Source organism: Carcharhinus amblyrhynchos, chromosome 14 (genome assembly GCF_965287045.1).
Source record: "Carcharhinus amblyrhynchos chromosome 14, sCarAmb.v2.hapA, whole genome shotgun sequence".
Classification (NCBI taxonomy): Eukaryota; Metazoa; Chordata; class Chondrichthyes; order Carcharhiniformes; family Carcharhinidae; genus Carcharhinus; species Carcharhinus amblyrhynchos.
Genome location: NC_137337.1, coordinates 47,501,631 through 47,514,052, shown reverse-complemented (window position 1 = coordinate 47,514,052; position 12,422 = coordinate 47,501,631). Strand labels below are relative to the sequence as shown.

General features: G+C 41.6%; 1 protein-coding gene across 1 annotated transcript; it reads right to left on the bottom strand.

Annotated features, from left to right (window-relative positions):
* Positions 1–10,616: 10,616 nt before the first annotated feature.
* insm2 (insulinoma-associated 2) lies at positions 10,617–12,017 on the bottom strand. Its single transcript, XM_080202000.1, has one exon. It carries the CDS (start codon positions 12,015–12,017, stop codon positions 10,617–10,619), a length of 1,401 nt encoding a protein of 466 aa, XP_080058126.1.
* Positions 12,018–12,422: the final 405 nt, after the last annotated feature.

Sequence of the window (12,422 nt, the reverse complement as noted above, 5' to 3'; positions counted from 1 at the left end):
CCTATTTGTGGAAATCTTTGTATTAGCAAGATTAAAATGGAAAGTGCCACAATTCAGTTTTGCAAAACTTCTTTTTTCTGGAAGGCCAATCTTGCTGAATGAGCCCATCCAACTAGTGTGATGTCATAGGACCCACGTCCTTGATTTTCTTTGCCCAAGTGTCAAAAAATATGTAGGAGAAACACATCCTGATGGGGGTTTTGCAAACAACTTTTCACTATGCTGATATAGTCCTATTTGATACCGCATCAGATCAACTTTAGCCTTCAGGTAACAAGTGTACTCCAATATGCCCAAGAATTTAAAACATTCAGGTGGGGAAAAGAATCGAATAATAAAAACACACCTGCCATGACAGCTGTAGTTGTTGAGAAATGTCAAAGCACAAGGGAAACCAATAAATATCAAAAGTATGGTAATTCACTCATTATTTGTTCACTTCCATTTCATACATCTGCAAAATTATTGAAATGTTATCAGAGGTATTGCTAATGCTTGCTTGAATGCACTGTTTTGGTATATTTTCAATGGAGAGGGATTTTCCACCACTATTTTCAGCAGGTAGGAATGGCAGAAGGGACAGAGAATTCAACAGGAGTGCCCCAAACGACTTTTACGTCGTCAGGATTTTCCATTCCGATTGTCCCTACTTCTTCCTTTCAGTGGTGTAATGGGTTTCCCGGCATGAAAGATTGGGAATGCCATTACCATACATTTCAATATCAATAGTGGGCTTCCCCACTCTATTATTCCCCCACATAAGGATTTCCCCTAGTTTACAACAGTTTTTGACAAACAGGGACCTCGCAACCCATCCCTGGCAGGGGCACACAGGTAAGTACATACCTGAGGTGGGAGGGGGTCATGCCCAGGTAGTTCTCCCAGTGCCAGGGGCAGTGCTGGGGACATACTAAAGGAGGGGGTTCCCTGTGTCTTGGGGAGCCGGGGTGTGCGTGATGGAATCCATTTTTTGAATATCGTGGTGCCTTTTTCTTGATATCTGGAAAGCCAGCCTTGCTGAATGAGCCTGTCCAACTAGTGTGATGTCATAGGACCCACCTCCTTGATTTTCTTTGCTCATATTTTTCGACACTTGGGCAATGTAGGAGAAATACACCCTGATGGGTGTTTTGTGAACAACTTTTCACTATGCTGATATATTCCTATTTGATATCGCATCAGACCAACTTTAGCCGTCAGGTAGCAAGTATACTCTAATATGCCCAAGAATTTAAAACATTCAGGTGGAAAAAATATCAAATAGTAAAAACATACCTGCCACGCCAGCTATAGTTAAGGTGGTTGCTGGCTCCCCCACACTTTTGGCAACTGAAACTTTGAGCAAAATTCTTGTCGCTGATCTTGACAAATCCAGATTAAGTTTTATTCTAGAGTTGAAAAATTAATTGGAAGAGTTGCTGGGTCCTAATTCACGTTCCCCCAGACGTCACTTGCCTAGCTGTCGATTCTCACGTCAGTACTGTTACTGACCTTGAGACAGACCGCTTGGACCACAGCAACAAGATCTGTGTGCTGGAGTCCAAAGCTAACTGGTGATTAAGGAGACTGATGTTGCAAACCAAAGTTGACCCAGAAAATCAGTCAAGATGCCAAAGCTTCAGCATTTGTTGGACTATCTGAAGGAAGAAAGGACTGTCAACTTTGTTGACAGGCACCAAAAATCTTTGTATTTAGTCATATTCGTTATGTAATGGATCCTCTTGGCCTTGTTTTCTTTTCCGTTCGAGTTACTGGTCCATTTTTAAAGTCTTCCTACGCATAACTCATGCAGTCAAGTTGGTATGGAACTCTCAATCAGACTAATTACATGGAACATCAGGGGATTGAATGGCCCAGTAAGATGTTCTAAGGTGATCTCTCATTTCAAGAGCCTTAGCACTGATAATGCTTTTCTTCAAGAGACACACTTCTGTGCAAAGCATGGATTGGCTAGGTGTTTCATTCTAACTTCAATGGCAAAGCTAGGGAGTGACAATTTTAATCAAAAAAAAATACAGTTCTCCCCCTTAAACATAATCTCAGACCCCAGAGGTCACTATGCAATAGTTCAAACTCCTGTTGGTAAACGTCTATGCCGCTAACTGGAAAGGCTTCTATCCTCCCTCCCCAACATGGTCACCCACCATCTTATGTTCAGGGGGATCTAAATCCAAGGCTGGATCATTCAAGTCCAAAAACCTGCGTCCCTTCCAGCCTATCTAACGCACCGTCTACTTTTATGTCTTAAATGGGTTGTGTTGACCCTTGGTGTTTTCTTCACCTGGTCACAAGGAACTTTTTCTACTTCTCTCATGTATACTGTGCTCACTCACACAACAGCAGCTTTCTTTTAGCCAGGTCTCCTCCCCACAATTAAAGCTGCTGGATATTCCTTACTGTTGTCTCACACTATATGCCTCGTTCCCTCAACCTGACTCTTATACCAAAGCTAAAAGCTGGCCTCCATGGAGATTTAACACAGCCTCATTATCTGACAAAAATGTTTGTAAATCTATATCCACCTGTATAGATGTTTTATCAAAACAAAAAACCTGATTCCACCATCCCATCAGTGTGTTGGAAATCCGTTCTCTGGGGGGATGTAATTTCTTACAATGCAAATATGTGACAATACTGTGTTTTAGGAACTGTATTTATATCATGTTTCTTGTGAAGGGAATGTTTTAAACTTCAACTCTGATTATTGTATCACTTTGCCGACTCCAGGCAGCCCACACGCTGAGAATGTAGAAGCACAATTGATCCTAGATAATCGGGATGTTTGTTTTAATCTGTTTTTGGGTTGTCCTCTAGGGTTTCAGAGTAGGGTTTAATAAGGTTGATTGACAAGAGTGCATCATGTGCTTTGAGAGAAGCTAGGCTCATAGAGGAGAAAAAGCAGGTAGTTGTCTGTTTGGATTTGCAAGGAGCAGTACCTCCTCTCTCTCTGGAGATTGAAGTCTGAAACTTGCTAGAAAATAGGTATCTCTCTCCAGACATGTTAAAAGGCTTGAGGACTGACAATCTGTGAAAGCCTGTAGCAGGATTTTACAGCCTCACTCGTCCCAAAATTGTAAAATCCCATCCAAGGCCAAAGGACTTTTCCATGGTTCGCCTCACCCACTCCAATTCCCATGGTAAATGGGAACAGTAAAATTCCAGCCTGTGTTTTTTGCTAACCGATTGAAGAGGAGTTAATATCTTTGAGGAATATTACTTAAATTGGAGCTAATAGAGATAGGCTAAAAGAATTACATCTTGGCATGTTAAAGTATTTCAATTGGTAAAAACTACTCCAATTCTTTTTGTTATAGTTAAACTATTGCTAAATAAAGTTTATTTTGATGAAAGCTTCTTAGCAGGTCAATAGAATCACACCTGGAGTAAAATAAAAGTTTAAAAAGTTTATTTATTTGTCACAACTAAGGCTTACATTAACAATGCAGTGAAGTTACTGTGAAACTCCTCCAATCACCACAGTCCAGATCAATGCACCAAACCAGCATGTTTTTTAGAATGTAGGAGGAAACTGGAGCACCCGGAGGAAACCCACACATACACAGGGAGAACGTGCAATCTCCACACAGACAGTGACCCAAACCAGGAATCGAACCCAGGTCCCTGGCACTGTGAAGCAGCAGTGCTTGCTACTGTGCCACCCTTATGCTCACACTAATTTCAAAATCAAAAATAGTTAGAGTCTGGGCTAACTTCTGAACTGATCCCTAACAATTAATAAACAAAATTAAAACAATAAGAATTGATGGATTCAATTTTTAGAATCGACCATCAATATTCCATGACCTCCACCCCTTTGTTATATGCAGACAGGATAAAGCTGCAGATTCAGTTTGATCTGCTTTCCACAAGTAGAACTGAGTATATGTTGCAACAGTCAATGGGGACTTTTTATGAATACAGGGTAGAGCTTTTTTGGGTCACCTTCAGGCCTACCAACTCAGATGCCACTCTTTTTTTGGTTTATCTCCCAAGTCTAAGATTCCTCCCGTAATCTTACGACTGATTCCCTTAATATTAATTCGCCTCTTTTTGCGGAAACTTCTATAAATCTGAACCCCTGTTGGATAGTATAGCAATGGCTAACTTTCCAAATAATTTGGATATCCCATCTGTGGATGTGGACATGTCTAGAGACTTGGACAATCCTTTGTGTCTGGAGGAGATAATAAACTGCATGAAGTTAATACAAAGTGGCAAGACCCCAGGGCCTAATGGTTTCCTATTGACTTTTATAAAAAGTTCCCTACTCAGTTTACTGTCCTGATACTAGATACGTTCAGCATCTTATTGTCTCATGGTTTTCTACCCCTAACACTGACTCAAGCTTCCAGCTCACTTATACCCAAAAAGGTCAGTTACTGTGGTTCATATTGGTGATCTCTGTTAAATGCAGACATGGAGCTGTCGGCTATAGTATTGCATACTGATTCGAGCCTTGTCTTCCTGGTAAAATATCGGAGGATTGAACTGGTTTTGTGAAGGGGCACCAAATGTTTCAAGTGTGTTGTCTTCTCAACACTATACTTTCCCCAACTACTTTGGCAGACCCTGAAGTTGTTGTCCCTTTAGATGCAGAGAAGATTCTTGAGCGGGTAGAATGGGATTGATTATCTATTTACAATTTGGGTAAATATGGGTTTGGCTGAGAATTTATTTCATGGATTCATTTTCTCTATATCTACCATACCGCAAGCCTGCACAATAGCTCTCCACACAAAGTACCCCCTCTATCCAAAGGAACCCACTGAGGGTGCCTGCTGTCTTGATGAATATTCTCAGCAACTTTGACTCATTACTTGGATATAAATTGAATATCAACAAGAGTGAGTAATTTCCAGTCAGCCCTATTACTAAACTGCCCCCAAAGCTTTTCTGTTTCGTATATTTGGTGCTGTCTTTTGTTACTTAGGTGTGAACATAACACAGTCTTTTGCAACTCTTCATGGAACAAACTCTACAAACCTAGTCACCAAAATTAAGGTGGATTTACAGTGCTGGGATAAGTTGCCTCTTGCCTTAGTTGACAGGATTCAGTCTATAAAAATGAACATTCTATCCAGGTTCTTGTTTCTTCTTCAATGTCTCCCTAACCCATCAAAATCATTTTTTGTTACAGTAAACAAGCTGATACTAACATTTATCTGGACAAGCAGAACCCCCAGAGCTTTTACAGTGGTATCTCAGAGAAGAAGATGGGTTGGTGGGCTAGCTCTATCTAACCTATTATTGGCAGCCAATATTCGGAAGATTTTAATATGGGTCTTGATCCAAGTGTAAATTGGTGTCTTATGGAAGCACATTCCTGCTGCTCATCCTCTCTCCTTGCATTAGTTTGTGCTTCACTATTCTTCATTCCCTCAAAATACACCTCAAGCCCCATTGTGATTTCTACTTTTAAAATTATGGAAAAATTGTTGTTCATTCTTCAATTGCTGAGCCCTATTTGCAATAACCACTTATATTTGTTTTCCAAACTTGACTTGGAGTTTGCCTTGTGGAGGGGAAGGGGACTTGAACACTTTAACAATCTGTTTGTAGATGGGGTTTTTGCCAGTTTTAATGAGCTTACAGCCAAATTTAATTTGCCCCAATCTAGTCTTTGCCACTATTTTGAACTCAGCAGTCTTGTTTGTTTCCACTGTTCATCCTTTCCTCAACTACATCGAAATTCATTGCAAGAGATTTTATCGTTGTCTCAAACTTAGAGGTTCTATTTCAAGATTAAATGATCTGATGCTGTCCTCTGGCCCCTCTCCTCTCCAGGAGATAAGAGATGATTGGGAAGCAGAACTTGGACTTGACTTTGCAGACAATGGGTGGGAGAAGGCCCTCCTTAAGGACAACTTCACATCCCCCTGAGCTCAGTTAAGCTTAATTCATATTAAAGTTTTGCACAGAATTCACTTCAGCCTAAGTTTTCTAAAGGCCACAGTAAAGAAAATGCCTGGAAATATAGGAAGTATTACTGAATAATAAAAACAGAGTACACATAAGTTCCCACCAGTGGCTCCATCTGAAATTCTACTTGTAGGAGATGGCATGCAAGGTAAACAGGGCATACAAACTATTAAACTTCCCAAGGTAATAGTTGGATGCAGTTTAAGAGGTTCATATCAGCATGGTCAGAGACTTCTTGCAGTAAAGGTCAGCTGTGATCAATGAGATTCATACCAGCTTGGGTCAGAGACTTCCCACACTAAAGGCCGGGTGCAGTTGGCGAGGATCATGTTAGCTTGGGTCATGTCGCTTCAGGTCACAGACTTGCTGCACTAAAGGTCAATAAGATTCAAACAAAGTGTGATTTTTGGGTGTGTTTGGTTTTGGATTTAGGATATTTGACTTGTATTGCCAAAACAGAATATCAGAGTTCACTCCTAACAGCCTAATATTTTATCAATGTTTCAAACAGAGAAAACAGCTCACATTTCACAATCATTGATTTCTTAATTTTTAACGTCAGACTGTTCAGCCCTTAGAGACTGAGCCCTGATGGGAAGCAGATATACAGCCCAGAGTGAGCACTGAGATGTACGTAAAACTGTAAATAAACACTGTTTTTACCACTAACAGTCTATGGTTATTTGGGGTAACAGGCAGACCCTAAAGAAACTCCAGCTTGCCCCTTTCCTGCTAAATACAGATGCCATCAGACATACTGAGTATTTGTAGCATTTTCAGTATCTGCAGTATTTTGTTTTTTGTATGTGTTTAAGTTTTACCTCTTCTCTTCCAGAGATGCCGTTCTTGAAGAAACTCTGGTTTTCTTTCCCGTGTCACTTCCAGTTGTCTCTTCCACCTTGTTGACCTTCATTATTTTTTATTTCTCTTCTCATGTTTGATCAGCTATCTACCAAAACTCGCTTTCACGGCTACATCTCCATTCTTAGCCACAATCCTGGGTTCCAACTTAAACTTCACCCTTCACGTTTTTGATCCACCCATCATTACAGATATCTCCTCAACCTTCAGCCATTGTATTCTGCATCCTGAAATCCACACTCAATGTAATACGTTGCCACATATGTACTCCCACTTTTCAAGCAGCTTACATTGCTAAGCTGTTCAGACCTCCAATTTCCATTGCCTCATCCAGCACTTTAATGAAAGAAACATTTTTCTTTCCTTTCAGGTGAGAAAGACTGCGAGCTACAACAGCTCATAGATTTTCTTCCCAACTTGACTCCACTCTCTCTGTCCTGTCTCTTCCCAGCTATATTTAGTGATTCTGCTTAAGCTCTACATCATATCGACAATTTCCAGTATTCTGGTCCTAATGCCTCCTCTTCACTATAGATGTCCAATCCCTCTATACCTCCATCCTGCATCAGGAGAATGAGAGGGCTCCCCACTTCTTCCTTGAGTACAGGACTGAACTATCTGCATCCTCAACCATGCTCCTCCATCTGGCTGAACCTGTTTCTCACTCAACACAATTCTCCTTTAACTTATCTCACTCCCTGCAAATAAACGATGTGGCTATTGGGTACCCACATGTCTGCAACTTATCAAAAACTTTTTGGAAGTTCAGAAATGTGACGTTTACTGGTTCCCCTCTATCTAGTTACATCATTAAAATACTCCAATAAGTTTATCAGGCAGGATTTCCCTTTACTAAAATCATGTTGATTTGTTCTAAACATACTATGCTTTTCTAAGAGCATTTTAATGACTTCCTTAATAATAGATTTGAGCATTTTCCCATCAACTGATGTTAGACTAACTGGTCTGTGGTTCACTGTTATCTCTCTCCCTCCTTTCCTTCCATTACGAGTCAATTGAATTGTGGAAAATTGCAGCCAGTGTATCCACTATCACCTCAGTTATCTCTTTTAGAACCCTAGAATATAGGCAATCAGATTCTGGGGATTTGTCGCATTTTAGTCCCTTAAGTTTCAAAGGGTGCCACACTTCTTCCTGTATCTTCCTAAAATTAACCAAAATGTGAATTCACAAAAAAGCAAGCTCCTTGGGATAATTATATTGACTGCTCATTAATCCATGCATCGCTGGTGCACTCAGTAATTTTGTTTATTAAAATGTATGAAAATAGCTCAAAAATGACATAAGCAGGTAAGAAAATACATCGAGTAGAAATCATTTTCACATATGAATTATCTAGCAGACAATAAATATCAAGTAGTGTAGAAATATATCACTTGCATGATAAGCTATTTTGGTACCTCATCACTATGTGCAGCACAAAACAAACAAAATTGCAATCATTTATTTATACAAAGCAAATAATGAATATAATGATACATCAACATATTCAGATTTGAAATAGATTTCAATGCAGACACTTTAAGGTGTTCTCTTTCAAAGTTTTGCAGTTTACAATTATTTTTTACAAATGGGCTTTTACTAATCAGAAAATTCTATTTTAGATGTAATTATTATTATATTTTTCTCTGTTTTATAGACTACCTTTTCCCCAGCACAAAGGGGTTGTCAGGAATTTGTTCTTGATCCTTTACTGCGGTGATTTTGAACAGCAAAAAAAGAACATTTCTAGGCAAAGATTGGTTGACTCATTCTGCATTTCCTCACTCGACTGATGATCAGGAACTCAGCATCAAAGGGGTTGTGAAGCAATTGATTTTGTGTAAGTGCAAAACAAATAACTTGTACTAGCCTTACACATAATGCACAGAAGGCTAAACCTGAATAGAACAAATGTTGGTTATCTTTCTGATGCAAGCTATTCCATCTCATTGTTGAAAAATGGCCAAATCAAAGGTCACAGGGAAAGGGCAGGAAAGTGGACATGAAGAATGTTGTATCAGCCATGATCCTATTGAATAGAAGAACAGGCTTGAGGGGCCGAACAGCCTTCCACTGTTCCTATTTCTTATGGTCTTATGGTCCCATGTTCTTGCCAGGAGCATGTTGAGTAAATTCACCACCAGCATTGAATCCAAATGGAAGTCTTTTTAATGAATTGTAAGGCAGAGAGCATAAAATTACTGTCTTTGGCAACTAAACTGTTGAATTGAAAGTAATTTTAGTTCGTTTTGTGTGTAATCACAAGTGCTGTAGAATCGTGGTAATGTTAGTGGGCCAGTAATTCACAAGCCAGGGCTAATAATGTAGTGACATGAGTTTGAAACCTATAAGAGCAGCTGGGAATTTAAATTCACAATTAAGTGAATCTGGAAAAACACATGTCCTTTGGAGAATAAAATTGCTGTGCTTACCTGGTCTGGCCTGCATGTGACTTCAGACCCACAGCAATATGATTGACGTCTAATTGGGTTAGGAAGCCCCGTTCAGGTGCAGTCAAGGAAGGCAGATCACCACCACCAGCTCCTCAGGAATAGTTAGGGTAACCTTGTCAACATTCCCATTGGGGGAACAAAGAAAAATAAATTCTGTTTTTTATTTGTTTCATCCTATTGTTGCTTCAATGGCAAATTAAAGTCTCTGAAAGAAAAACCTTTTCATGCCAGTTAAATAAAAGCAGCAGATCCTGGAAACATTTACTTATCTGTGGATAGCAGTTAATATAAATATGAATGTGAAAGCCATGCTGTACAAATAATATCATATGATTTGTACATAAAACCGTTTGTGTAATTTAATAATTAACACAAAGAGTAATATGTTTGCAGAACATACATGATTTATGTAAAGTTGAAGTCTGATTTGTTTAAAAAACTTTATCCCAACTGTTTAGTAGTGGCAACCATCTGAGATGAGCTGTGATAAAGTCAATATTATCCAAGTATTAAAACACTTGCTGCACTGTGCAATAACACATTAAGATCAATCATGTTGAATCAAATCCTAATTGAAACTGGATCAAATTTTTATCCAATAATATTTTCTTATGATGTTCCCAATTGATGTTCCCAAATGATTGGAATCATTGTGATAAGCAGTTCATTGGAGACAACAATAAAAAAAACAAAATACTCATTGATTTGGTTTAATTGTTGAAATGTAACATAGAACCTTCAGGAAATAGTGACTTGATCAATATTTAAATGGCTCTTACTGAGCAGCAAGGTCTTGAGTTATAGTCTACAAGGAACCATGGGCATCTCTCATAAAACTCTGAATTAGGAACACGTAGTTGTAAAGTTTGAGGAGCACCATGCCACATCAGGTCAAGTTAAGAAGGCAGCCTTCAAGAACTACCACAGCTGGAACGGAGATTGAACCCATGCCCCTGGTGTCATTCTGCAGCACAGCCTAACATTACCTCAGTTGGTCAGTTGGTTAAACAACCTCCACTGAACAGCTGGTACACTTCCAAACTGGCCTGACATCTAGCACATTTACTAAGTGTATCAGTATCATTGGGTGCTTTGAAGAAACCATTTGATCAAATATAGCAGAAAGTTGAACAGTCGTGAGAGCACATTCCTGCACAATGTCTTGAGTGAGTAAGGATTGATCTTGAGTCATTCATTGTACGTTTCAGAAATGATGAAACAATTATATGGAATGTACGGCACATAAACAGCTGATTTCCTCACCTAACTCCATATATCCATCTTGAATATTCACCTCAGCCACTCCCTGTGGCAGTCAAATACACACTCTGGGTGAGAGATTTCTTCAGAATTTCCCCATTTGAGTGGTTAGAGGTGTCACTAACAGCCTGGCCTGATGGGTAGCTGCAGGAGGAAGACCTGCCTGTTCTCTGATGGGTGGCACTTGTTGGTGTGCCTGGTGAGTCCGGGCAAGCTGAAGAAGGTGGATGGGCAGTGTTTGCAGGGGAAGAGCTGAGCTGGTACAGGGCTGCCATCACCATGCTCCTTAGGTAGGGGGGTCCCGCACTGATCCCCACAGCTGGGCAGCGCTGTTTGCCCGCGGCTCACAGCCTGCCACAGTGCCTGCTTGCTGCGCATCTCGGCAGATGGCAGGTACCCATCGCACAGTTGGCAGGGGAGAGTGATTCGGTTCAGCTCCAGGCAGTTGGGGAAGGTTTGGTGGGCGGCCAGGTGTTTTTTCAGGTAAGCCTGTCGCCGGAATCTCTTGCTGCAGTAAGGGCACTGGAAGCGTTCACCCTTCCCGGGGGCTGCAGCAGGCAGTCCAGCCTGTCCCGCACAGGAAGACTCCACGGAGCTGTCCATGGTGCCAGGGCGGCTACTCTGACTCCCAGAGCTCAGCCTCTTGGAGTTCTCCTTGCTTTCAGGGTCTACTCTTCCTGGCTCTCCAGGGCAATTCTGTCCCTCTTTGCCAGGGTTGGAACTATTGCTGGTGCCCCCAGGGCGAGGTCTGTGCCACCTGCGATGTGAGGCTAGGTTGGCGGGGCAGCTGAAGATTTTGTTACACTCAGGGCAGCGGTATTCGACACGGACAATCCTGGAGCATTTGTGCTGGGCCAGAGAGAAGGAGTCTGAATATCTCTCCTTACACAGCTGGCAGATGAATTCAGCCAGCAGCCTGCTTGCTGCCCCTCCTGGAGGGTTGCAATCTCTGGCATCCACCTCAATTCTCAGACCCAGGACAGGCGAAGTGCTGACCTCGTCCTGGAAATTCAACTTCCTGATGGCTTTCGGCTTCTTGGGGGCGGCTTTGTGTTTGCGGTGCCTGGGATCTGGGACATGGGACTCAGGCTGTAGCTGGACATCTACCGGGGGGCAGGAAGTCTGAACCAGAAACCTCCCTACCGGCTTCAGAGACTCGACACAAAGAGACGAGTTTAAACAACTGTCCAGAAGAGCAGTTTGCAGTTTGCTGTCGGTGGGAGTGCGGGAGACATTGACCAAACCAGAGCTGGCAGACTTTAAAGGTGTGTTTTTAGTGTAGAATCCCCCTGAAGTACCATCCTCAGAGAGTGAGCCCATTCCCTGGGCTGGGGCTTCAGTAAATCCCTTGGTCAGCGGCTCCGGGCTGTTCCTCTGAGAGCTGGGCTGGTCTGGACGCCCAACTGGCCACACATCCAAAGGGCGGGATTCAACTAGCTGACATTCCTGGTCCTCAGTCCGAATCCTGTATGAAACAGGAGACGATTTATTGTTCCTTTTCACTAAAAATCCTCGCGGCATCTTTAAAGCAACGTTGGATAGCTGCCCAAAGATAAATCAACGGTGTGTTCTGCAAGAACAACCTCCAGATTTCAGCCCAGTGTCTCTCTGTATGGTGAAAAGCAGTCAGGAAACTGGAGTGCTGGTTCTCGACATGACTGCCTTGCTTTTATTGACAGAGGGGCTATTTGATAAGGAGACTGGTAGTCCAATCAGTGTGGAGGGACGCTGAGGATGGAGGTGGAGAGAAGGAGACAGGAGGAGGACCGCGGCATGATCTATTGTGACAAGGAGGTAAACCAGCACTGACACCAGCAGTCTGCTATATGGAAAAAGCAGCAACGCAAATGCAAACCTCCCTCTGCACACACACACACACACACACACTGTAATATTCACACTCCCTCAGATGTGTAACTTTTTTAA

Excerpts from the sequence above, each read along its gene's own strand:
- insm2 (XM_080202000.1), bottom strand. The coding sequence starts at position 12,017 with ATGCCGCGAGGATTTTTAGTGAAAAGGAACAATAAATCGTCTCCTGTT.